The sequence below is a fragment of the Condylura cristata genome, unplaced genomic scaffold, assembly GCF_000260355.1.
Source record: "Condylura cristata isolate star-nosed mole 26May11 unplaced genomic scaffold, ConCri1.0 scaffold00036, whole genome shotgun sequence".
In the NCBI taxonomy this organism is placed as follows: Eukaryota; Metazoa; Chordata; class Mammalia; order Eulipotyphla; family Talpidae; genus Condylura; species Condylura cristata.
The window spans coordinates 3,342,721-3,369,800 of NW_004567137.1; the positions used below are offsets into that span (position 1 = coordinate 3,342,721).

The 27,080-nt window shown below is 41.5% G+C and overlaps 1 protein-coding gene across 1 annotated transcript in view; it reads left to right on the forward strand.

Annotated features, from left to right (window-relative positions):
• ITPR2 (inositol 1,4,5-trisphosphate receptor, type 2) overlaps window positions 1-27,080 on the forward strand; it is a 450,179-nt gene that overhangs the window by 185,116 nt on the left and 237,983 nt on the right. The window contains exons 27-34 of the mRNA XM_004693199.2: window positions 5,863-5,952; window positions 6,305-6,430; window positions 10,061-10,183; window positions 11,003-11,203; window positions 13,631-13,882; window positions 16,910-17,035; window positions 24,884-25,012; window positions 26,464-26,584. Coding sequence (XP_004693256.1) covers window positions 5,863-5,952; window positions 6,305-6,430; window positions 10,061-10,183; window positions 11,003-11,203; window positions 13,631-13,882; window positions 16,910-17,035; window positions 24,884-25,012; window positions 26,464-26,584 — 1,168 coding nt within the window. The remainder of the gene's footprint in view (window positions 1-5,862; window positions 5,953-6,304; window positions 6,431-10,060; window positions 10,184-11,002; window positions 11,204-13,630; window positions 13,883-16,909; window positions 17,036-24,883; window positions 25,013-26,463; window positions 26,585-27,080) is intronic.

A 27,080-nucleotide genomic window follows, 5' to 3' on the forward strand; every position in this document is an offset into this window, starting at 1 on the left:
CCGTGAGCCTTATTTTCTAGTGAGGTAGTGTTTCCCTTCATTGAACTCACCCTCACCGTTGCTGACAGCTTAAAGGCCAGTGTGTAACAAGTTGATAATATCAGTAGCATTAAGATCAACTACTAATCCATCACATTTGACTATATCTTGACTTTTAAATATAGGAAGGAGGGATTAGCTTGAGAAACTGTCTCTGAATGGATGAAGAAATGCTGTGCATGTGTTAACCCACCTCTTAACTGAGAGAAGCAGGTCACTTGGGCACCACAGTGCTTCTAAGAGAAGTTCCTGTGGATGCTCTTTATTTTGGCTGTTTTTTTTTTTTTTAGATTTATTTATTTATGCATACAGACCTGGGGTACAGGCCAGAGGTGCAGGAGCGGTGAAAGGATTCACCAGAGACAGAGCAGGCAGCAGAATAGACAAATCTGGGAAGTACACTGCTGAGGGGAGCAGCGGGTGGGTCGGGAGAGGTCTGCCGTGCCATGGGGTCACCTCTGGGGATGGGGATTGAACTCATGTGGAAGTGTCTTTAGCTTCTTAGTGCTGTGCTTTAACTCACTGCACCACCAGGGAGGGCCCTAATTTTGCTTTTTATCTCTGTGTGTGTTTGTCTCTGCACTCATCAATGTGCCTGTGCAGATGTTTAACCATCTATTGAGGTTTTAATTTGAGGTACTATGTCTTCATTTAAAGGTCTTCTTGTTGTTTTTTCATACTCATCCTTTTGGGTTCATATTTACCTGCTCATACTATATGTGCAAGTATATGTGTCTGCATATGTATATGTATATGGCAGTGCCCCTGGGTCTGACAACATATTGGTCACATAATTTGCAGGTTAAGACGGGGGCATTGCCTTCTCTTCCAAGAGACTGCACGGTGGTTCGGCTCCTCCTAGGACCTGCCTCTGTGCAGAACAGGTGTTCCATCAATTCCTGAACACTGTGACTATCTAAATCCAGATTGTCTAGTGCCAAGGGACTGTGCTTGTGCCTACATTGACTGGTTACTTGCAAGCTTGCACAAAAAAGAAGTTACTCTGTGGTGTGTGTGTGTGTGTGTGTGTGTGGTTATTAGGAACTTGAACCCTACTCTGCTGTTCTTCCTGGCATAGTGGGAGGAAGAAGGATCCAGGTCTGTGTTCTCTGCCCACCATTGGCCTGTAGTTTTGTCTTTCCCAGTCAGGCTGCGCTTTACCATCAGAGTCATTTATAGGCCGCTATGGGCAGAGAGGGCTCTGCCTGGTCTGCGCTTTGCCCCTGCTCCATTCAAGTTGGAGCAAGGCCTTCCTCAGCAAATTAGGCACGTCAGCAAGACCGCCGCACATTCCGCCACCATCTGCATCCCGAGCCTTTTCCTCCTGTGGCCCCCCTTCAGCTGAGTCAGTGGCGTCCCCTCCCCCTCACTTCCTCCCCACTTAACTCCAGAACGTGGGGTCATCTAATCGCCTTCATCACAGTGGTTGGTGCTCAGGAACCACTATGGTTCTTGGTTAAAGATAATTACTTAAATGCCTCAGAAGATTTCCTCATGGTTTGCATTTCACTGGGAATGATAGACTCTTAATATTGAGCTTTTTGTTTCTTCTTTGGCATTCACTTTCTTCATACGCATTGGAATCTTAATGTCTTAGGGAAGCCAAAGCTGCCACCAGACCCCCTAATGGAGCTGATGGTGCAAATTAGCTTCGCATGCAAGATCAGAGGAGTAGGTCAAGGGTAGTTTTAAGGATTCTGCAGAGCCCTAGGTAACTTCTAAATGATATGATGGTGGGTTGGAGAAGAAATACTGCATCGCCCATAGTGAGGGTTCCCTGGTCGCCTGAAGGAAGTACCAGGTATTAGGAAGAGGCCCAACTACTCAGTCAGGTAAAAGAGACTGACAATTAGATTTTCCCTACATTTGGAGTTAAGTGGTGAGGGAAGAGGCCTTGGGTGATTGGTAAGTGATGCCACTGGTTCATTTGAATGGTGGCTACAGGAGAAGGCCGGGATACAGATGCAGATGGAATGCTCTGTGGTCTTGCTGACTCGACAAATTTGCTGACGAAGGCCCTCCTTTAACTTGAGTGGAGTGGGGACAGGCCCTGAGCTATGTTCATCATGGAGCTGTAGCTGCAGCCAGTTCTATGGGGTAGGGTTTGGGAAGCCTATTTTGAAAAGCAAGACTGCTCTTGCTTAAAGTAAGGAGCCAGATCCCCATGAGCTAGTGCCAATATTTAGCTCAACATATAGATTCCATAATTTTCCTTACCTCCCTCCCTCCCTCCCCCTCCCATCCCTTTCCCTCCTTCTCTTTGCCTTCCTTCCTACTATATAAATGAGCTCCCTTGCATGATGTAGAATAAATGTATTTAGAGCCAGTGCTTGTTTAGGCATTCACCCTTTGAGCCTGTCTAGAACCCTGCTGCTTACTCAATTTCTAGATCCTTCTTGTAGTATTTCTGAATCTACCGCTTTATGTGACATCATAGGCAATTAAAAATCTAACCATCTTTGTCAAATGACTTAACTAAGTGGTTCCTTCTATTCCATTAGAGAAGATTAATTCAAGTTCTTCCAGATGATAGGAAGCAATTGCAATAAAGCACAAGTGCTTTTGGAATACCATATGTGTTCTTCATCTCTGTTGTCAAGACGATAGCTTGGATGTCTACCATACATATGGCATTGTTCTTAGTATTAGGTAGTTGTTTTTTTTTTTTTTTTTTTTTTAAGCTTACTCTGTTTACTCTGCTCAGGGATTTTGTATAAATGATGCGTCTACATTTTGTACTTTACATACATTTTGTCCTTAGAATAAAGCAAGAGCTTTTTTGATTTGGCCACTGACCTATGACTGAAGTTGTATAGGGTGTAAAAATATAGTCAATTTCTGTTCATACTATAGAAATAATCTTGGAATACCTATGCTTGTAGTCTATGACAGCCCAGTGGGAAAACAAACCCTAACTGTAGTTATACAATTTACATATTTCTTAAACTCCCCTGATTACTGCTTTGGAATCATCCAGATGTTCTATGGGTTAATAATTTTGTGCTGTGTAATTTTATTGAATTATTTTCTGAAATTAAAAGGGATTGTTTATTGAATTCTCTAGCGTTGCCTCCTTTGGTTGACTACTGGCAATTTTAAATTAAAATAATTATTCTTCATAATTTCCTTACTTATGGAGTTGAGCATTTTTCTGTGTCTTCCCTTGGGCTGAAGTAAAGAGCTTAACTTTTTGTAATGTAGTACATTTTGTCTGAGATAAGTTTTCCTAAAACAAGACAGTTACTTTTTCTTCAGGCTGTTGTTTGAAAAATAGACTTTACTCTATCTGCCAAAGTATTTTTACTGATTATTTTTTAAGTTGACATTTATCACAGTCTCCTTCTGTCTTAGGAGCTTTGTCTGTCTTTGGACTTGGTCATGTCTTCATCCTTGTTTGTAGAACAAACCTGGTCTTCTGTCATATTCTCTTCTAGAAGGAAATAGATATGACCTCTAAAAAATCCAACCTCCATTGAGATCAGAAAGGAAAATTTAATTGCATTTCTGGATTTTGCAATTTTTTCTCATCTATAACATGTTTTTGCTATCAAACAGAAGCTCTGCTTGTCTCATCTGTGTCGTTTCCACTCATTAACCACTCGGGCTGCCTTTCCTCTCCTACACTGACTTAATTTTAGAAATCACTAATGTCTGATGTCCCACAGACATTACATTCTTTATTCCCTCTTTTATTTACCCAGGGTGGAGCTTGGACCTCTTTCATTTACCTCCTACTGTTTAATAAGATAAATGACTCTAGGGCAACATTTTGGTTGCTTTCCATGGTCATATCCTTTATTTCTCACAATTCCACCTCTGTTGAGGGAAGGAGAATAGAGGGTCAGAGAGGTTAAGGGTCATCTTGAAGAGGATTGCATCACACGAGAATCGAGAGAGGAGTCTTAAACAATGTGTCACGAGCCAGATGCTCAGGAATGTTTTGGTAATGTTGAGTCTTTCACACAGCATGGAATAAATTAATCTGTGGAGAAACCTAGTAGGGGTGTTATCTGAGAGGCAGAACTTTTCCCTGGGTGGGTGGTGCCCTGAAGGTGCTTGATCAGCCCCAGGTTTTCAAAGGGTTGAGAAAGAATAAGTCTAGTGTAGAAACCGCTCATGCATGGGGCATGGGGATGGATGTTTAAATGCATCGAGCATTCTTTTTCTCTGAGACAGGGCAGAGAAGGTAGACAGATTTGTGGATGGATGATGCCAGGCATTTTTAGAAGGAAAAGGGGAAGTATCTTTCAGGGTAATTTCCATATTCTGGGTGATTTGGGAGAAGGGGCTGCTTATTAAGTTGGAGCTGCCGTTGGGAGTCTTAGTCTGAGAAGGGATTTGCCTGGAGGAGTTAAAAGCCCGGGAGAGTGGGAATGGTCCAGAACTGGACAGTTGCTCTCTCTTGGCCCTTTCATCCAACTCTCACTAGCAACGAGAGGATATTTTCTTTCTTCATTTGCATTAACTTTGTGACGTGTGATGGAACACAGTAGGAAAAATGATTTGGAACAGATGAAATGATAAACAGTGATTGGCCTCATGTACTTTGTTCCTTTGTCCTGAGCTTAGATTGGGATCCCCTTTAATTGTGAGACCCACAGCCATCCATATGGTCAGAAGTTTAGGATGTTTTTGAACCCAGTTAAACTTGACATTCACTTCAAATGCAATTTTGAGTATGTTGCAAGTCATGGAGAGCATCTTACCACCTCCCCCGCTCAGCCTTGACATTTTCTACTCCCTTTATGCTTGTGCTTCCTACAGTGTCTTTGGCTAAGGCGATGTCTCCATCTGACAACTATCCCCTGCCCTTTGCCATCTCCCCACCCTCCTACATGTCTCACTCACTGGATTAAATATTTCCCATGTTTCAAGACCTTGCCTTACAGCTGACCTGCTTCATAAAATTGTCAAGAGCTACGCTATTTATTTTCTTTCTCTCTCTGAATAGTGAATTCTGCTCAGTTCAAATCCTTATTTTCATATTTTCCCATCTTAGGTGGACTGTGATTTTCTTATGATGAAACCTGACCTTTTATTTCTTTTAGGTCCAGTCCCAGCTCTCCAACACCACACATACATAAGTCTTAATAAATGTTCATGTGTTAAAATTATAACAGGTGTTATATGATTCCAGTAGTTGATATTTCAAATATGTACATCCCCCCCTTTTTTAAAATTATACTGCTACAGGTAGCAGTTTTTGTAATGAAAGTATTTCTAGTTCAGGTTAATTAATATGATTTATTAATTTATTGATTTCAAAATATTTAAAAGTTTTAATTTCCTTGCTTTATTTTCATGGTTCTGTGAATACTTGGTCTAATGGCATCATCTGGTAACCAGGGAGGCATTCTTCAAGGAAAGTGTTCTTTCTTTACATTTCTAAAATCTTTTTTTAACTGTTGTAATATGCGCCTTCTCTTTTCGTCCCTTAATGTTAATCCCTGATAAAATTACACCTCTGATGCCCTGGATTTTTACTTTTCCTTCTCACATAGGCACTGTAAAGGCATGATTAATCTGATATGTATAGCATAAGTAAAGGCATGGTAATGTTGTGTGTCACTTTAACTTGTACTGTAATTTGGTGATTAGTAATGCCACTTATTTTGTAATCTGGTTATGACTGTGTAGTGGTTATTTGTCTGACTTAGTCAAGCCAAGGAACTTTTTGAGGGATAAAAATTACAAAGGGAATATTGAAGTTGAAGAATAAATACATGACAAGATACTGTAATATTTATGTATTATTTAGTACAAAATAAGTAAATTTATTAAAATACTCTGTATGGCATAAAAATACATACTTGTTTGTTTTAGGAATCCAACATTTTGAGTCCAGTACAGGACGGAACAAAGAAACCTCAGATTGACAGCAACAAAGGCAATAATTACCTGATTGTAAAGGAGGTGAGCAGACATACAATATTTTTATCTGGACTTGTATTTGCATGACATTTTTTAACTTCTGCATTTTATCTTTATTTTTCTGAAAATGAGGTCATGTTCGCTTCTGACACTAAGACTTAGAGGCCCAGGGTCACAGCTCTTCAGATACATGTCACCACAGCACGGCCACCACCAAAGCCCACAGTCGTCCACCATAATCCATTGGACTCCTCTCCACCCGTGACTTCTACTCCCCACCTTTCTTTCCTTCTAGTACTTTCAGTTCTGCAAGCCTGACAAATAATTTTTGCTTATATATTACAGTCACTGTTAACATTTCTCATATTTAAAGCTTTTCCTCTTCTTTTTGAAGATTTTGATTAGGCTAAGTACACTCTGCGTGCAGAACAAGAAGTGCCGGATTCAACACCAGCGACTGCTGAAGAATATGGGGGCGCACTCCGTGGTGCTGGATCTGCTGCAGATCCCTTATGAAAAGGTCATTCTTTTCGCTTTGATTTTCTGTTTTGATACAATCTCAAGTGCAGCAAACTTACAAAGGATGTTTTGCCTTGTACTTTCTGAAAGTTGCCCATCTATGTTCCATCACCCTTGAACCTCCGAGTGTCTATTTTCTGCCAACAAGGACCCACTGACATTGTACAGCCACTAACTGCTTGTGCCAGTCATGTTTCTCCTGTGTCCCAGTCTCATCCTCTGACAAAGGCCCCCTCGGTGCAGGTTGAAACTCTTGTGACCAGTCCTGCTGTGTTGAGACTGTGCCTCGGGTTGGGGCCACCTGGTGTTTTCTCATGATGGGATTTAGTGATGCAGCTGTGGCAGGAATGTGACAGAGGTGAGGCTAAATTCTTCCTGCTGCTTCCTCCCAGAGGCAAGGACTTTGCTTTTCCCATTCCTGGTGATGGTCACATCAGTCACTTGATTAGGGTGGTGGCTGCCAGGATTCTCTGTGAAGTCCGGGTTTTCGATGGAGTGGTTCTTTAAGTAAATATTTCATTCTTCATCAAACTCTCCATTTATTTGTGCATTCACTCATTCTTGTGGATGTGTCCTGTAGCTGTTTGTTTTATTGAAGAGGCTGTACTAAGTCTCTGTCACATATGGATTCTCATAGTCCCTGGTTGGGCACTTTGTAAGTGTTAGCTTCTGTGTCCTCTCCTACATGTCCTTCATCTTTTGAGTAATTGCTTTCTTTTTTTTTGCTCATTTTAAGTTTCCAGGCTTAGTTTGCATTCTTGCTTCAGCTATGGAGTCAACCATTCCTTCAAGAAGTTCCATTTCTATTTGAGGCATACTGGTATTTGGAAGCAAAGCTCTGAGAACGTGTGCTTAGTGCTATTGGAGGCTTGCTAGTGCTAGTGGGCTCTTTAAAGAGAGAAGCTGGGAAGTGCAGACATGTTAATATAGTTACTTGTTTATGAGTAGCCTGTGCTTCCATCACTGCTGTTGCCCATTCGTCCCTATGATGCTGATGTACCCCATTCAGGCCTGATGCCTAGGGTGGATGTCTGCCCCGTTTCTCTGAGTGCCAGTGCATCCTGTCAGCCTCTGTTTGGACTTTAATGCTGCATATTGTATTTCTCCCACCACACTCAGTTACTTTTTAACAAGTAACTTTAGAAATTACACCTTCCTTGGGTAGCCTGATCCTTGCTATGGCAAAGAAAACAATACAAGGCTTACTGGGAGGCAACAAAAAGTATGAAATCCTCAGCATTTACTCCCCAAATTATTTTATCTTTGGTTTTGTGATATGAACATTGGCCATGATTAAGTCTTTTCTCCTGTAACTGTGGCATTGAGTATTTTACTGTTGACTTGGTGTTCATAAGTTTTTTGGTTGTGATAACTGGATAGTTCAGTAACAACAAGAGAGTAAGATGAAAGTTAAGGAAAGTGTTAGAAGCCTTCGAAATGGAAATATCCTTTTCACTTAGAAATGGAGTATTTGGTCCTTTCATTTTTCTTGTTAGTTCTTCCCAACATGAGAGAACAGGCACACTGATGGTCTTAAGCTGTTTGTTTCGTGATAGATGGCATGAACGAGGAAGCCTTAGATTAGGAAAGAGGGTAAACACTAAATTCATTCAGTATAATCATGCATATTCAATACATGAGTTCATTTTGTCTCTGACACCAACTATATGACAAATGCAACAATTTCTACTATACTACATAGAAAAATTTTAGGTAGTTTCAATGATGTAGTTAAAAGACTATTTTAAAGAAAAATATTTAGCATCCACCATGAATTTGAGACTTAGCTTTCTTATTCCTATAAACATAATCATAGTAGCAGAGTGTAGGGCTTTGAGGAGTGATGATGAATAATGGAATCAACTTTGGAGTACATGTGTTAATAAAGACAATAAAAAGAGATGGGAAAGAGAGGGGCAGAGCATAAAGAGAAAGGAAAAGAGAAGAGAAAACAGACAAGATCAATAGCAAAAAGGATGGGAGAGCAGGATGATAAAAGTGGAGTGACAAATACAAAAATATGTAGAGGGTGGGAAGAGGAATAATGCTGGCGAGAAGAACTGACAACAGCCAGGAGTGCAGAGTAGGAGAGGGAGAATCAGAAGAGGGCAGGAGAAATTTTGAGAAAGGGGGATATAGAAGGTGTGGTAAGAGGAGAAAGAGAAAATAGACACAGAAAGACCCAGTCACCCAGAAATGGAAGGCAAGGGGAAATGTCAGGGAGAGGGGAGGAATGAGTGGGACTCAAAGGTTTGCAGAGAAGAGTCAGAGAGAAGGAGACAACGAGGAGGAGAGGACGGGGAGGCTGGGGACAGAGGCAGGGGAGAAGGTGTGCAGAGATGGGAGCATATGTAACTTTGCAAAACTAAAAAGCAACCAGTATAGGTTCCAGCAACTCTACTTTTGGATCTCTCCAAAGAATATGAAACCATTAACTCAAAACATTACATGCACCTCAGTGTGTCTTTTGGCACCACTTAGAACAGCAAAGCTTCTATGGAGGCAACATAAGGGCCCAGTGATTGATGAGAGATGAGTAGATACAGTGTATGCACTCAATAGAATACTGTTCAGCAATAAGGAAAGATGAAATTTTGCTATTTGCAGCAAAATGGAAGGAACTCAAGGGGATTAAGCAAAGTGAAGTCAGATAGTGACAAATACTGGGTTATTTCAACTATGAGTGCAAAATAAGGAAGTAAAACATGAATGAAGCAAAATAAACAAACCAGTGGGCATCGTTAACAGAATGCAGCTGTCTTCAGATCAGAGTGTGGGGATGGGAGCAGGGCTGGGGGGGCCTGAGATGGGTTATATGGGTGTTTGGATTTTTTTGTTTTTTTCTCTTGCTTGCTTTTTTCCTTTTAAAATAAGAAAAGAATAAATCAATAAAAGTGAAGCACATAAAACATTTGAAGCAGAAGAGGAACATAAAGTAGAAAGGCAAATGACCGTGATATAAGAATGTTTCAAGAGTGGAGAACAGATAGAGGAGAACTAAAGAGAAGGTGAAAGACATCTAGAGTACAGGGAGAGAACAGGTAGCTGGGAATCAGAAAGGAGCTAAAGAATCAGAAAAGACGCAGACAGTGAAGCAAATAAACCCAAGTCAGCTTGTGCTACTTTGATTTTTTTATATTTTTATTTTATTCTTTTATGTTTCATTATAGCATCCTTCATGTTTGTACAACAAATGGTTTCTTGGTGAAATTCCCACCACCAGCTCACCCGTGCACCATCACCACAGTCTCTTGTGCTCTTCCACCCCTGTCCTGGTCCTTTTTCCTCTTGCTCCCCTACAGAATGTCTCTGATCCATAGTTGCCTGTAATCAGGAGATGCAAATGAAAACCACAATGAGATACTGCCTTAGGCCAGTGAGAATGGCACAAATTAAAAACAAACAAACAAACAAACAAAAAAAACTAGCAACAACGAATGCTGGCGAGGATGTGGAGAAAAAGGAACTTCCTGCACCGCTGGTGGGAATGCAAACTGGTTCAGCTACTATGGAAAGCTGTGTGTGGAGGGTCCTCAGGTTATTAAAAATGGAGCTTCTATATGCTACTTTGATAATGTTACTATGGTAGTAAGTTTGTTCATCTCTGTCATGTGCCATCTTTAATTTGCAGAATGATGAGAAGATGAATGAAGTGATGCATCTGGCTCACACGTTCCTGCAGAATTTCTGCCGCGGAAATCCACAGAATCAAGTTCTCCTTCATAAACATCTGAATTTGTTTTTAACACCTGGTGTAAGTATTTTAATGACTGCTGATATTTACAGGAATGTGCCCAGCAGATTTGTTTTAGCACCCAAATACTTTATCTTTTTTCCTTGTAGGGGGTTGTCTCTCTAGAAGTGAATATCTTTTATTTCCATTAAGGGAATTTATATAGAAACTTGAAAAATGACACAGATTTTATGGGCGATAGTAGCTTTACTTACATATCTGTAGTTTAATGTTAGGAATAAGGTGTGATAGGTCAATAAAGTAATAATGGCCCCCCAGCAAACTACGTATGGGAAACCAAGGAGTGGGATCGAATCTGCTCCTTAAGCTGTGTTTCCTCGGTTCCAAGGAAGAGTTAGCTTTGAGTAATAGCTAATTAAATGAATCTCAAGAGTTCTGTTGCCACATGTTGACCTTTATGATGAGAAGCTCATTTTTATAGAGGCCAGTTTTTAACGAGGCACACCTGAGACTTATATGATGTTTACATGCAGTATTGCTTCAGTAAGTAATTTTCAGATTCATGTAAACCTCTTGCCATTTAATGATTAGTTCAGAGGACTACCCAAAATTATTGTTTTGACATCAAATTTCTTCTTAAAAACAAAAAGCCCTTGGCTAAATGCCAAAAATGAAAATAAGCATCTTTTCTCAAACAAATTATTCTATTATTCTAATAGCTCAATTTCCTCTTACTGCTGAATGATGGCATCACCCATGGGTGCGGGAAGCTCACTCTGCCTGAAACAGAAAACTGAGCACTCTGGTGGGGCTGAGTCTCAGGGTGGTGGAAGTAGAGATAGGGTGTTGGTGTGTGACTGGGCGGCTCCTCTGTCACAGCTCCTGGAGGCCGAGACCATGCGGCACATCTTCATGAACAATTACCACCTGTGCAGCGAGATCAGCGAGCGCGCGGTGCAGCACTTCGTGCGCTGCGTGGAGACGCACGGCCGCCACGTGGAGTACCTGCGGTTTCTGCAGACCATCGTGAAGGCCGACGGCAAATACGTGAAGAAATGCCAGGACATGGTGATGACAGAGGTATGTCCCCTCTGTTTGGCCTCAACCGTGAGCCCCAGTGTATGTCTGCCATTAACTGAGAGTGAAAAATACCCCCGACAACATCACTCAGGACAAGAACGGTGGGTCTTAGGCATAGAGATGTTTGGCTTTAATCCAGTGGAGTGACTTACTGTTACTTGATGTTATTTTCTAAGAGTTTGTTTTTCTTTGTGGAAGACCAATGCCATGTCCTTTCATACCTGTGTGTAAGTAGGGAAACAAAGGAATAAACAAAATACAAACTGAGCTTTAGGCTGTAAGAACACAGGGAGGAGGGAGGGGTGGGCACACTGGGTGAAAGGGCTCATCTGTGGAGGATGGTAACAGGTCTGTGGGGCCTGAAGGAGGTGGATGCCAATGCTTCTGGACAGGGCCCTACACCAGAAACAGTGTCATGGTATCAGTCTGTTACCCAATAAAGAAAGCAACTGGAAGAGAGGGAATTAAACCAATTTTTTTTTTTAATTCGTAATAGGGGTAACCAACCATCAACCCTCCCACCTGTCCCCCATATTTTTGTATATTTCATTGTATTTTCAATAATGGATAAAATTCTGTGAAATGTTATAGAATATGTAGAATGAAAGCAGATATGTTTGAAATTTTTAACTTTTCAATAATCTTCCAAAGATGGAGGAAACTGCTTTTCCTGTACCACATAGCTCTGTGCCTGAATTACAGAATGAGTGTTCTCTGCTGTTTGTCAAAGGCTCTAAAGGGAATTAAATGAACAGAAAGTACCCATCAGCGATTTATAACTTGTTGAAACTTGGCTATTTAGAGTAAGTTTTAAAATTTAAGGAAAACAAGTGGATGAAGTGAAGTTCTTTGCTATTTTGTTCTTTCACTTTGATGTTTGTCTTGGCTGAGGATGACGCTTTGTCACTAGGAACAGGTGGTACCTGGGAGCGCGGTACCTGTGGTTCTCAGGAGAAGGTAGGAATGAAATCACTTTCAGATCTAACTGTGCAACAGCAGGTTATATTTATTTGAAGGGATTTCACAATTATGTACCTTAAATTTGGGAACAGGATGATTTCTCTATTGATATAAGAGGTCATTGCCCCACAGAAACCTAAAACTTAATTCAATGGAAAGCCTTGGACTTTTTGGAGATGTATATATTTCCCATTTATTCCATTTCTTTCTTACTGAGGTCATTGGTTTACAGTAATATATAAGATATAGGACACTCCCTTCCGGAGTTGTCCCCCCGCCCCCCGCTAAGACACCCACAGTCCTCCACCACAGTTCATTGGACCCGTCCCCTTCCCCCCTTCTCTGGTAGCCTCAGTTCTATAGTCAAATTTCCAAAGCCTTGAATTTTTAAATGTAAATTATTGTTATGTAACATTTTCAGGAACATGTTACTTTTCCTTACCTACATTTATATTCACATTAGTCCTTTCTTAACTAGACATGCAAGAATGAATCTCATTTTCTATTATGATCCACAAGGAAAGAATTAAAATGGGCAAACAGCAAATATTTAAGATAGTCTCATGATCCTAGGTGTGATGTCTACGGAAAAAAATACTGCTAATATTTTAGCACATATGTATATTCTCTTCTAACAAAATTTTCAAAGTAAGGTAAATTGTGGAAAGTTTAAATATGTTAACAATTTAAATAAAACAAAGACTTTGTAAAATCTGTGTAACCTACCTAGATATTTCATCCTGGGGGTTAGAAAATCAATACTGGCAATAGATAGAAAGTAAGTCATTAGGTTTTTGGGCAATAAATTTGCTACCTGCTGAAATTCTCCACTAAAATTATATAAACTATACAGGAAGGAAAATTTATATTCCGAAGCCCCCTACCTATTCATTTCTTTTTTTCCTGTTTTTTTTTTTTTTAATCTCTCTATTCCTCACATAACTGTTTATATTTGTCCTCTGTCAATGCACAGGACACATAGACTTTTCAGATTCCTGTAGAGCTGCATGTGGTTGAGTGTGCTTGCTTATTCAGTCACTATGGGAAGGGTGGGGCTTTATTGAAATTAGACTTAAGAATGAGTTCAGGCTTTGGCAGTAGAGTCTTCCAGTTGAAGTAGAGGGAATGGGCTTTATCTTGTTGCAGGTTTAATTTTCTGGGTAACTTACTGATAAATGATCTGCTTTCATCTGTGTGACTCTAATTCTGGGCCACTGATGTTGATAGCATTTGCTGGGCACATGACCAGAGCCATTCAAACATCCTGCCTTGGTATCATTCTGTTTTTGCAACATTATCTCTGTTTTTCCAGAGATGCTTTTGTTCTTAAAGGACAAGTTAGTCTCATGACACCAGGTGAAGTGTCTGTGGAAAAAAGAATTGCTACTGTTTTTGCACATATGTATATTGGAAATAGCAGCTGGATGAACACTTGGGGTACTATGTTCTCTCTTTTTACCATTTCAGTTGATCAATGGGGGTGAAGATGTGCTGATATTTTACAACGATCGAGCATCGTTTCCCATCCTGCTCAACATGATGTGTTCAGAGAGAGACCGGGGAGATGAGAGCGGCCCCCTTGCCTACCACATCACCCTTGTGGAGCTGCTGGCAGCGTGCACAGAGGGCAAGAATGTCTACACTGAAATCAAGTGCAACTCCCTGCTGCCCCTGGACGACATCGTGAGGGTGGTGACCCACAGTGACTGCATCCCAGAGGTCAGCGTGGCCGTACTTCATTTTTTTCAAGTGCAGAACAATCAGAGGTGTCCATACTTGTTTTTATAATGAAGCGATATATTTTGCCAGGGTACTATGCTTAGCTGTGCAATTAGAAATACTTAAAAGAGCACAGAAGTCTTACCTTTTTAGTTCCACGGGAAGGTATGGAAGATGATAACCATTTTAAAGAATAATCACTGTTGGCTTCCTGCAAGCTAGTGCCCTGGACAGTGCAATGCTGAGTATGGCAGCTTGTTCACACTGTAGGGTGGCATGGGGCTGCTTCTGTGTTCCTGAGCATCCCACAGATGCTTCGTGAACAACTCCCTGGCCTTGACGGGAGCCACTAGGGTGCTGCCTAGTGGGGCAGGGTCTTATAATAAGTCTACCTCGCTTTGTGGGATAGCTGCCTTCCTGAAAATACAGACATGCTTTTGGCTCTATTCAAACATCACCTTTCATCCCATGCTCTAGTTTAGCTCTGAGGATAGGGAAAGAGCGCCTTAGAAACTTATTGTCTGTCAGTGGAATTAGTGAGGCTACCAGTACATTGTAGTCATTTCTTTTCTGCAGTAGATGCTGTTAGTGTATCATGAATATGTGACACACTGCTAGGATGTGAAACCAAATATTCTATATCACAGTAACTTGCCAAAGTGTCAGGTGAGGCTAACCATCAGGTAGACTTCAAAGTGTATTTTTTTAAGAGTTTATTTATTTTTGCATACAAGAACTGGGACACAGGCCAGAGGTGCCGATGGGGGGGGGGGGGAGCGGGTGAAAGGATTCACCAGAGACAGAGTGGGGAGCAGAACAGGTGGATGTACTGAAATACACTGCGGAGGGGAGCAGCAGGTGGGACAGGAGAGGTCTGCCACACCATATGGGTCACCTCCCTGGCCTGGGATTGAATTCATATCGAAGCAGCTGCTGATAGGTTCGCCGTGCTGTGCTTTAGCCCATGGCATTGCCAGGGAGGGCTTCAAAGTGTATTTTTTGTGGAATTATTGATACATCCACACAGGGATGCTTCATGCCTTGATTGGTTTTTAAGATGGCACAGAGCAAGGCATGTTGTAGTCATCGAACCCTTGCACTCTCCACACTTGATGGGCAGGATCCTCACTGCCACACTAATGAGGAAGACTGCCTGCATTCGAGGGCTTGATTCTGTCCACGCCCTGCCCGTGTGTGGCTCCCTTTGACCTCACACCCCTACCTCCTCCTTCATCTGCTTTACTCCTCCCTGTCCTCTGGATCTCACTTTAAGACTTGCTGCTTTAAGGAAGACTCCCTGGTCTCCTTAGGAGAGTCTCTTAAGAGTCTGTCATTTGAAATTTGATGTTTGAGTTTTATTAGCAAAACGCTGCAACCCTCACATCCTTTCCCAAGACAATGAGCTTGATGAGGGTAAAAGTAGGTCTGTTTCTGATATCATTATATCGTCTAAGCCAAAAGCTTTATTTTGTGAGTATATTTTCAATGAAAGAAAGAATGAGCCAGAATCCTGGGCTTGTTTCTTCCTAGCAGTGTGACTGACTTCCGTGGGTTACTTTTAGTTCCCACAGTTTTTTTTTTTTTTTTAAAGATTTATTTATTCATACAGAACTGGGGTACAGGCCAGAGGTGCGGAGGGTGAGAGGATTCACCAGAGACAGAGTGGGGAGCAGAACAGGCAGATCAACGAAGTACACTGCTGAGGGGAGCAGCAGGCGGGTCAGGAGAGGTCTGCCGTGCCATGTGGATCTCCTCCGGGGCAGGCGGGGATTGCGCCATGTGGTCACCTCGGGGGCAGGCGGGAATCGAACTCATGCGGAAGTAGCTTAAGCTTCTTAGTGCAGTGCTTTAACCCGCTGCGCCACCAGGGAGCGTCCAGTTACCACAGTTTTAAAATGAAACGATTCTAGTGTAGGAGGATTGTTGGAGGGTTAAATGAAATAGCCCTTCAAAATGCTGCAGGTGCCTGGTGAGAAGTAAATACAAGTTGTTGTGAAGGTGATTTCATCCTCACCAAGCAGCTCAGCTGTCTCCTTCTCTGTGTCCTGCACACTGATTCCTCATCCCTGAATGGTCTAGGCCTCAACCAGCCAGATAACTTAGGGAGAAGGTAGTTGCCTATGTGTTCCTCATCTTTCTAACCTGGATTCCGTCACTCTGTGCTCTTTTATGTGTGTGGGGAGAGAGTGAGGGAGGAAGGAAAGAGAGAGAAGAAAATGAAAAACATCATCCTACCCGCTGCAGAAATGGTATATATTGGTGAGACTCATCCCAGTCCTTCATGAAGATTTTTGCTAAATTTGGAATTTGACTGTCTTAAAATAATATGTTCGTGTGGGTGTAAACTGCGATCCATTTTTTCTCAAAGTAGAGATTAAATATTTCTGAATGACAACAAAGTGCTATTTAGTTAGCACATTTTAACATCCTATTAGGATTCCATTGGTTGCAAGGAACAGAAGCCTAGCTCAACTAGCCTAAATCAAAAAGGGAACTTTATTGGCACTTGGAGTTGGGAATTTGAAGGGTAATTTTATGTTCAGATAGATCCCAAGGGTCAAGCAATGACAGATGCTTTCCCTCTCTCCCTCTTCTTCTTTGTGGTTTTATCACTCTGTCTTCTTCTGAGCATAAGTCTCTTCCAGACACCTGGAGAAGATATCTTCTTCTTGGAGGTTGGGTTTATCTTGTTCCATTTTAGCAGTAAGGGGGACAGAGGGGTGAGAGAGGGAGAGAAGGAAGGGGAGGGGGGAGCACTTGAGCTCTCCTGTGTCAGAGTGGCTGGTTTGAGTGAAGGGCTCATTCTTACACCTGCCCTGAGCTTCAGGATGGAGGACTAGGTTACGGGTCCATCCCTGGGCAGGGTGGAGAGTCTTAGCAAACCATGGGCAGTGGGACTGCCTTCCAGGTGGACACACAATAATACATGCTTCATTCTTCTGGGACTCACAGATTTTATTGAGCCTTTCATAATTGATATTTGAAAATGAACAATAAGCAAAACTTGTATATTTGAACCTTGTGCAGGTCAAAATTGCTTATGTGAACTTCGTTAATCACTGCTACGTTGACACTGAAGTGGAAATGAAAGAAATCTACACAAGTAACCACATTTGGAAATTATTTGAGAACTTCTTGGTGGATATGGCAAGGGTAAGTTACACTTTTAAGTTACCACTCATGTGGTAAGATGGTGGAGTTACACGTTGGCTAAACTGTAACAGCATCTGGATGAAAATTTGCACTTAAATCTTTTCATTCCATCCATTACATTCGTGAAGTTGGACGTGATTACCAAGACTTAGTCCTGTGTGGAGCTTATAGGGATAGAAAGTGCTGTCCTGTCACTGATGGCATTTCACTGGCTTTTTTACAGTAGACTTGGGCCAAGGGCAATTTATATTCAACCTAATTTCATCAGCTTAATCACAAACCATTGATGGAAGAGCTTCCCAGAGGCTTGCCTGTGGCCTTTGCACAGGCCACTTCCTGACAGAAACACCAAGCACTTAGCGTTGCCCCTGCTGTCTGCATCAGGGTCTTCATCAGACACGTGCTCCAGTCGCTCAATCACTTGGTGTTTCCGTCAAAATACATTCTTCTTTTTACTGAGTATATTTCTTCTTTTTTGGCTTCTTTGGGGACACTGGGAAGGACATAGGAAGCTGGCTGGCATTTTCTAGTTATTATCGAGCACATATTTTTTTGTTCTGATAATATAGAGTAAATGAATGAACCAGAAAAGGAAGGAAGGAATCATCTTGACAAATAGCATTTCATTTTAGTTTGCACATCCTTGCCTTTTATTTTCTAATATGGTGATTTATTACCAGGTCCAGAGTCTATATATTATATATATATATTTAAAGATTTATTTTATTTATGCATAAAGACCTGGTTGTACAGGCCAGAGGTGTAAGGGTAGTGAGAGGATTTACCAGAGACAGAGTGGGGAGCAGAGCAGGTTGACTGATGAAGAACACTGCTGAGGGGAGCAGCGGGTGGGTCAGGAGAGGTCTGCCACGCAATGTATTCACATCCTCTGCAGGGATCGAACTCATTCTGAAGTGGCTTTAGCTTCTAGTGCTGTGTTTTAACCTGCTGTGCAACCAGGGAGGGTCCCTGGAGTCTATATTTTGACATTATTGATCTTTTTTAGTTTTCCCTGTAAAGTTATGGGATTTGATGTTCAAACAAGGCCTTCATCAAGAGAAGGCAATGTACACGACACTCTTGAGGCCTCTTAAGAATTGTGCAGACCTGTCCCAGGCCTTTGCCTTCCTGTGTGTCTCAGCCCTGGCAGCTGTGTGTGAACTTCCTGTGCATGATTTTTTTTGGGATATTTGTGGGTGTTGTTTTTCCACTGGGTTACAGATGCATGCTCACTGTTCCCCATGAGCTTCCCTTTACCTCTCTGGAAGGAGACAAGGCCATGGAGATCCAATAACATTGACTCGACCATAGATTAGACATCTGAGAACAGTCATGGCAACCATGTCAGTCCAGTCTGGGAACTCTTGTTCACTCAAAGTTTGCAGGTGAATTTATTTTTTTGCCTTTGGTGTGAGGCAGTGAGTGCTGTCTCTAGTATGTCCAGGCTGGCGCCTGCAGGCTTTTAGTTAAAAGCTGCACATTACCTGTCTCAGGTAGACCTGCGCCGTGCAGAAACCATTTTGTTTTATTGGGACTCATGCACCGCTCGTGTTCACCTCCCACACCTTGAAGCGCCCACAGATCTGAAGGGCTGTGAGTATCTCCAGAGACCTTGAAGTCAGTGATGGTTTCTGTTGCTGATAACTGTGCTTTAAAAGGACACGTGAGGGAAGATGTTTAAAAAAATTGTAGCTATTTAACTGACTTCCACAGTGCTGTGGACTAAAGACAAGCTTGAGAAAGACCAAGGTCAAAGTCTAGGCAGCATGAGGTATAAAACTAAAAGAATTTTTATTTTTTAAACCAAACAGAAGGCTGATCATAACTGCCAGTGCTGTTGCTGCCTTGGAAACACTGTCCTTAGGTGTTGCACATGGCTAAGGTGTGTCAGGTCTTTAAAAACAATTACATGTATAGAAAGGGGTTTTCCGTTCCCTACTTTGACTTAGTAGAAAATGTTATTTTTATGTAAAGGCCATGCAATTTCAGGATCTTACTGGTGTCTTCACTCTTGTCTAGCCACATCCATTTAGCTCTACTGCCAAAAATGCTTTTCTTTGTTTTTCTGGTTTCCCTCTTACTTATATGTAAAAGCAGCAGCCCTCTTAGTTCCTCATGTGGAATGCCACGATGGAGGGAGGGCCAGGAAGCCTGAGTGTATCATGTCTGGCCTTTTTCTTTTTCCCCTTGAGATGACATTCAGGAAGCACCACACACTTTCAAATTCAGGTTATAAAAATTGGTACAGTAAGGAGGAGGCCAGCAGGCAGGTTTTCAGTTCCAGAGAGCAGCAGTCTCGGCACTGTGGGGCGTGTCATCTGGAGGGCTTGTCTTAAAGCACAGGTGACTGGGTCCCACCCCCAGAGGTCCATGTCAGCTTCCTTATGAAAATGTCCCCAATTTTGCTATCGACTTCAAGACTCTGATGACCAGCACTTCTCTTTGTGACTCTGCAAAGTGAAATTTGACCCCGACGTGACCTAGAGGCACGCTAGCACAGAGTTGGGTCGTGGACCTGGCCATTTTCACTCTGACCACTTGCACTGGTCTCTCCTTTCACTCATCTTACCAAGTGGTAAGTAATGGAGTAAAGGGCTAATGTGTATGTTCTTTCAAATGTACTTTGCAAGTGCTTTAATTTGGTAGAATTAAATAGGTTTCTTTGCTTGATTATTTTGATTCCATAATTTCCTTGCCTTTCTTATTGAGAAAGTCTCCTTTTGTAGGGTTCTCTGTTTACGCTTCTATTGGTAGCATTGCAGGGAGTGAAGAAGTAGAAAGTATTCCATAATCTTCATTTCTCTTTTTTTGAAGATGTATGTATTTATGCATACAGAACTGGGGTATAGGCCAGAGATGCAGGGACCGTGAGAGATTCACCAGAGACAGAGTAGGGAGCAGAACAGGCAGATCAATGAAGTACACTGCTGAGGGGAGCAGCGGGCAAGACAGGAGAGGTCTGCTGCGCCACGTGGGTCACCTCCAGGGCGGGGATCAAACTCACAGTGAAGCTGCTGCAGCCAGTTCCACAGTGCTCACTTTAACCAGTTGTACCACTGAGGAGGGCCTCTCTTTCACTTTTTAAACTTCATGCTGACTTTTGCGATGGGACCATGTGGTGAGAATATGCTTTTCTTGGCTTTATTTGGTCTCTGTCTTGCATCAGACTTTCTGCATCTCAAATAACTGGTAGAGTTTGTAACAGTTGATGAATCCTGTCTGGCAGTGTCTCTGCATCAGGCCCCAGACTACCAACCTGCACTGGTCCTTCCCCACTTGTTCTTCCCCACTTGTGAACACTGGCATGTGAACACTGGCCCAACCTTTGCCTTGTCCCTGTCTGTCTGCAGCCCCTTTGCTGACCTCGTCTCTGAGACCAGGCTGTGGGGGCTGACCCCTTGACCCAGCCTCACATGTGTTCTGCCTCCACGGCATCTCCCCTCCACTGTCAGACCTCAGCCTCCTGTGCACCCCATCCCTGAAGTCTTTTACATCTCAGTAAATGATAACCCTACTATTTAATCCAGGCATTCAGGCCAAAATTAAAAAAAAAAAAAAGACTTCCTATCTATAAATCTTACTTTCGTGCATTCTGTTCTCCATCTTTAGCAGTCTGTAAACGCTCATCTGCTAGATCCAGAATCTGAGAGCCTCTGAACACTTGTGTCACCCCCCCCCCAACTCCAGGATGTTATTAGTTTTCACTCATAACCTGTTGCAGGTCACCTTGTTGCAGTGACTCACCCATTTTCCTGTGTTCACTACTGTCCTCTCTATCTCTTCTCCAGCTAGCAGCCATATGATTGCGAACAGATGAAGAATGTGGTCACTCCTCTGTTCAATTCCTCCTGGAGACCCTGCTTAATTCCCCCTCTCTTCTGTGTCCCCCTTTGCCTTCTCCATGCCCTTTTGTTCTCCCCCAGCGAGGATTCTGTCCACCTGGTGGTCCAAACACTCTGTCTGCAGCATGTTTGCATTCATGTGGGGTGCATGTCCCCCAGCTCTCCCCATGGCTCTGTCCTCTCTTTCCAGCTTGCTGCTTAAGGGGCCTTCACTTCAGAGGGGCCTCCACTGACCTCTCTGGGGACAGCTGCAACCTCTTCCCTCAGCACTCCTTTCCCTGGTTGCATTCGCGTTGGAGAATTTTGGTGACATTTTGGTGTGTTTGTTTGTGGTTCTAACACATCAAAGACGGGCAGGGATTTTGGCTCTTGGGTTCACTGCCATGACCTGACCTGGACTTGGTCCACACATAGGAGATTTGTACAAACTTGTGGAATAAATACATGAATAAATATTGCCTGAAGTTAAAAATACTTAAGGAATGAATTTGGAAACATTCTCCGTGTGGTGTTAACATAGAAGGAAGGGAAGGTATCAGCACAGCGAAACCGAGAGCCAGAAGCAGGGTTTGAGCTCTGCAAGATAATGAAATCATGATGAAGAATTACCACTCCGTGGTAGGGAAATGACTGGTTATTTCCAGGGATCAACGAGTATTTTCTGTAAAGAGGGCGAGTTCCTGCTTCAGCTTGTCACGCCACATCACAACTGTTGTAGCTCTTACTGGGCTGTAAAAGAGCCACAAGTTAAATGTAAATGAATGCATATGGCGAGATCTGACTGATAGACCATAGATTGTTAAATTAATAATATGTAATTCTGCATGCACATATTATGTGTGGTTCATTATATTTATAATACAAACTCCACTAGGTTCGTGATCATTACTTACTCTCTTTACTGTCAGATCGATCTTAGATACGTAGGACACTCTTAGTATGGAATAGCCATTCAATAAAAATTGTTGATTTGAATTAAATCAAAATGACATTTGAGGACACTTATCCTTTAGGATGAAATAAACTCAGCTCATAAACTCATGTCATATAATACTATAAATTGTACTAGGTTTTAGGGATAAATGTGAAATGGTAAAATGAGATAGAAATGTAGGTATATATTTATGTCTTTAAGAATGCTCTTTCTTAAACATAGAAGTAGTGGAAGTTAGTTAAGAAGAATAATAGGCATTTCTCCATTTATAAAACTTCTCTATTTAAATAAAAAATGTAAAAGCATCGAAATAGAAAATTACTGTTTTAAAAATGCTAATAATCTTTCTATAAAGGCTATTAAAATATAAGACATCAGTAGATCTGTCAGCACAAATAAGATTCAATTTCCTACCAACTATGCTTGTTGGGAGAGTAAAAAGATGAGAATACAAAGGTAATATTAAATGTTGGTTTACACAGCTTGCTGAGAGAGTGAATTTACACCACATTTCTGAACCACATTTTGGTAACATTTAAAAGTCTTTCTGTCTTTTCAATGTGTCAAATAGCTTGTCTTCCAAGAATCTGTCCTCAGGAAATAATTAGAAATGATATCAAGGATTTATAGTCAAAGAAGTTCATACTTTTATAATAATATACAGTAAGAAATAGTTTAAATATTTAATGACAGTGAAATAGTTCATTAAATTATGATACAAAATTGATGTTATAGTCACCAAGGTTATGTTTAATAGCTGTATATAATGTATATATTATTCAGGTTTCATTTGAAAGTGGTTTAGATGGATTGAATCATCTATACATGACAAATTACAAGCATGAATTGACTACTTGAAGAGTGTCCTGCCTCATTAGCAGTGTTAGAAATGCAAAATAACTTTTAGGTGACATTAAATAGACAAATAAGATAATTTGCGGAGCAGGCATCTATTCCAGCAGGAGGCAGAGGGCAAGCTGCAGACATTGGTGGGGAACACCCAGGGAGTACCCAGCAAGTGGACCTGTGCAGAGCTGTTTCCTGCAGACCTGTAGGGGAAAGGGGAGCAAGGGTGACTGGACCCCAGAGAACTCGGAGGCTCACTGGGAGCATTCCTGCAGGGGCAGCACCCAGAGCCACAGACACTGCTGGGCCTTTATGAGGAGAGGGAGGGGACCAGGCAGAGTCGGAGCAGGTACCCGACTTCTTTGCTTGAGCTCTGGTCTCCTGCCAGCTGAACCCAAGGGAGTCCGAGAACTAGTTGGTGATTTGTATTTTTGGTTATATATATATATATGTCAACTCATTCCAAAATGAATTAAAGCTTGACAGTGATTTAGGATAAATTTAAGAATAAATGTAGCCTCTAAAAATAAATATTTAGATAATGACATATATTTTATAGGAAATAGTGGTATGAAAAAAATATGTACAAACACATCAAAACTTTAAAACTAAGTATATTACACATAAAAAGTTAACTCAGTATGATATAATTTTCTTTGAGCCAGAACCAATCTTAGATTGGAAAGAGATAATAAAATAAATTAAAATTATGGCAAAGGAATATTATTTATTGTCATCTTTTTCTTAATCTACTCAGGATTTTTTAATTTACTTCTTGGTTCCTAAAATGTTATAAAACATATATTTATGCATACAAGAGCTGGGGTGTAGGCCAGAGGTGCATTGAGCAGGAGGTCCCTAATGTAGGTAATATTAACCTAAAACAAAAGGAGTCATTTCTTATTCTTTTTAGTTCTTTCATTTTAAAAATAATTGATTCACAAATATTTATTGACTGTTTTCTGTATGCCAGACTCTGTTACATGCTGGGGCAGTAACTAAATGATGACATAGTTTATTTCCTTTCATTGCCCAGTTCTCTATACTAATCTAAATTTTAGCACCTGACAGGGAGGTATTTTTAATAGACAAGAAAAAAAGTGAGTCACCTAATGGGAAGTGACCCAGAAGCAAAACAAACCTTCTGCTCTTTCTGCTACCTGCCTTCACCAAGTGCTTTCCAATTTTGGCAGTTGGCTTCAAACCAAAAACATTGGTACATGCATTTGAGACAAGAATTTTACTCTTTTGTAATTTTTTTGTATATGAGAGGCTTTAAAGCAATATATAATTATTTTAGATAATCTTTTGATTAATCACCTTATTGAAAAGATAGAAATGACCGAAATTACCCTCCATAATTTCTGGATTATCTAAAAACATCTGGAGCGTTGACCCTGTATTTACCCTCCGTGAGTCTCCGAATATTTGGCTTTCTTATTCTGTCCCAGTTGCTCAGTCTTTTCTCATCCTGTGAGCCCCTCCCACTTCTGTTTTAGTCTCCATGTTTATTGTCTTTTCATCACCCATCTGCTTTTCATTTGTTTATAATCTTTTGTGATAGCACTTGCAATTGGACTACCCTGACATCATTGGAAATTTGCATTTTGTTTAGCAAGATGAGCAGTTTCTGTCCTCTTTAATCACATATAAAGATCAAAATCTGTGTTTTTTTTTTCTTGATTTATGCTCAGCTACTTGCTTAGGTTACTCTGAAAAGAAAGCACACTTTGATGCTCCCCACAGGGGCTGTGAGCAAAAGAGACAAAAGTATTGGAAGAAATTTATCTTCTTCGGCTTTCTTCTCAAGGTGATTTCTGGGTTTGCATCCCTTGCTTGACAATAAGTGAAATCTAAGTGAAAATGTGTAAGGATATAAACCACCAGTAATAATAATGGTTTCCTCTTCAATTTTCTCATATTGAGTGGGGAAGTGTTTCCCAGAAAAACTAAGCTTGGGGATGAGGTCATTGTGCAAGAGTATGGGGAAGCTGGGTGGCGAGAAAGGGCTGGGGTTGGTGAGAGAACTCTGGCCTGAGGAGGGAATGACTACCAGATTTAAAGGTGAAACTATGTGTAGCGACACAATTCGAATGGGTTTTAGGTTGAAAAGCAGAAGACAGGGTTGTAAGCAAGCATTTCGGGATTATTTTGGAAGGTTCCAGCACTGAGTCACAGTCTGAAGGTGGGACTAGACCTAAGTTTCCATGCCAACTTTCCCTCCAGGTGTGCAACACGACCACAGACAGGAAGCACGCCGACACGGCCCTGGAGAAGTGTGTCACTGAGTCGGTCATGAGCATCGTCAGCGGCTTCTTCAACTCCCCCTTCTCAGACAACAGCACCAGCCTCCAGGTAGCTCCGGCTGGGGTTTCTGTGTGGGGCTGTGCCCCTCTGGTGGGTGGGAGATAGCGCTTCTCTGCTCAGGCATCATTTCCTGGACATCTAAGCTCTCTCTTCTCTCCTTTCTGAGTTTCCCAAGTGTTATTATTTTTTAAAGATGTATTTATTTATGCATTGAAGAATGGGGGTAAAGGCTAGAGCTGCAGGGGCTGAAGATTCACCAGAGACAGTAGGGAGCAGAACAGGCAGATTGAAAATACACTGCTGAGGGGAGCAGCAGGCTGGACAGGAGAGATCTGCTGTGCCATATGGGTAGCTCCTTGGCCAGGGATTGAACTCATGCTGCAGTGGCTGTGGGCAGCTTCACAGTGCTGAGTTTTAACCCTGTGTGCCAGGGAGGCCCCTCCCAAATATTACTTTAAAGAAAGAGGCTCATCTTCCAATGGGATTATATTCCTGTGCTCTTTCTCAGCCTAACAAGAGCATTTATATCTGAAGTTCCACTGTCAGTGTCAAGGTAAACGACGGGATTCTTTAAAATGGATAGACTCTTGGACTCAATTTCTCCTTAGTGATTTATCATGAAAGAATTAGCTGGGATTTATGTACTGAGGTTTTCATTTAAGTATCAGTGGTGCTTAGCTTAAAACTTGGCACCAACCTTGAGTGTTCACGGTAGGAATTACTGTGTATCTATAATAGCTGAATTATTACATGCCAGTGAGAAAGCATAGGTAGAAAAATTTATGAGTAAAGAATATGATCCTGAGGTAATACAAGGTGAAACAGGCCACAGAATTTCACTCTTGTATCCAAAAATTTTGTGTGTGTAAAGAAGATGTATGGAGAAAAACTCGGAATTATCTTCAAAATGTCGGTGTTGACACTCTCTACCTCATAGTGTTACTGGTTATTTTCATTTCTGTGATCACCACACATTCTATTTGATTGTGTATTAACCCTCTGAGAAGATGACTTTAAGAATCATGCTTCAGTTTGACTTCAGGGAAAATTTTAAACTATTAGATAGGACTATGAAATTGTTTTTTAATGGTAAGACTTGTCTCTGTTACTCATGATATGAAACCAAAACATACAATCAGTCAAACAAACTCATACCACCTGCCCTTTTCATACTTGGGAATATACCAGAGATTATTTTTTAAAAAATGCATACTTAAATTCACTTCCATGATTTCAAGAAATGCCATATTTCTGCTGAAGAACATAGCTAAAATACAAACCATTGACTTCCGGCGGTGTCTGGGATGGCACTTTTCATCAAGAGTGTGTGAGATGAATATGTGTTGAGGGACACACACCCTGAAACTCAAAAGGCTGGATTGTCTTACATTTTGACGAGTCTTTTTGAAAACACACTGATGCCACCCTAGGAGTGTTTGGGTAACGCTAAGGCCTGAGTGGGAGCGCTGATGCTGCAGGGCCTTCTGTTCTGTTTGCAGACACACCAGCCAGTTTTCATCCAGCTGCTGCAGTCCGCCTTCAGAATCTACAACTGCACCTGGCCCAGCCCAGCCCAGAAAGCCTCTGTGGAGTCCTGTATCAGAACTTTGGCTGAAGTGGGTAAGTCAGAGTGTCTGGTTTTACTTAATTTTTACATGTTGTCAAAAAAGTGGGCTTTTGGCTATTAGCCCTGTAAGCAGCTTTCTATTTCTTATTCTCATGAGGAAGCAGGTGTGGCTTTTCTGAGCATCACTTGTTTTTTGGGAAGGGGTATAATCATTATTTTTCTTTCAAAAATAATTCAAAATTTATTTATTATGTCTAAAATGAGTTTCCCTGGCACTTTAACCTGGTGAGGTTTCAGGGACTGTTTAGTTTGTTCTACCATAACATCATCTTTTTTTGGGAGATGATGTTAATTAGAGTGCTCCTACAGGTGGCAGAGGGGAGGAGGAATTAAAAAATATAGATTTGGGTCACTTGTACTAAGGGAGATGCACATTAAAACCACAATGAGATACTGCCTCACCCCAGTGAGAATGGCACATCTTAAAACAACTAGCAACAAGTGTTGGTGAGGATGTAGAGAAAAAGGAACTCTCCTGCACTGCTTGTG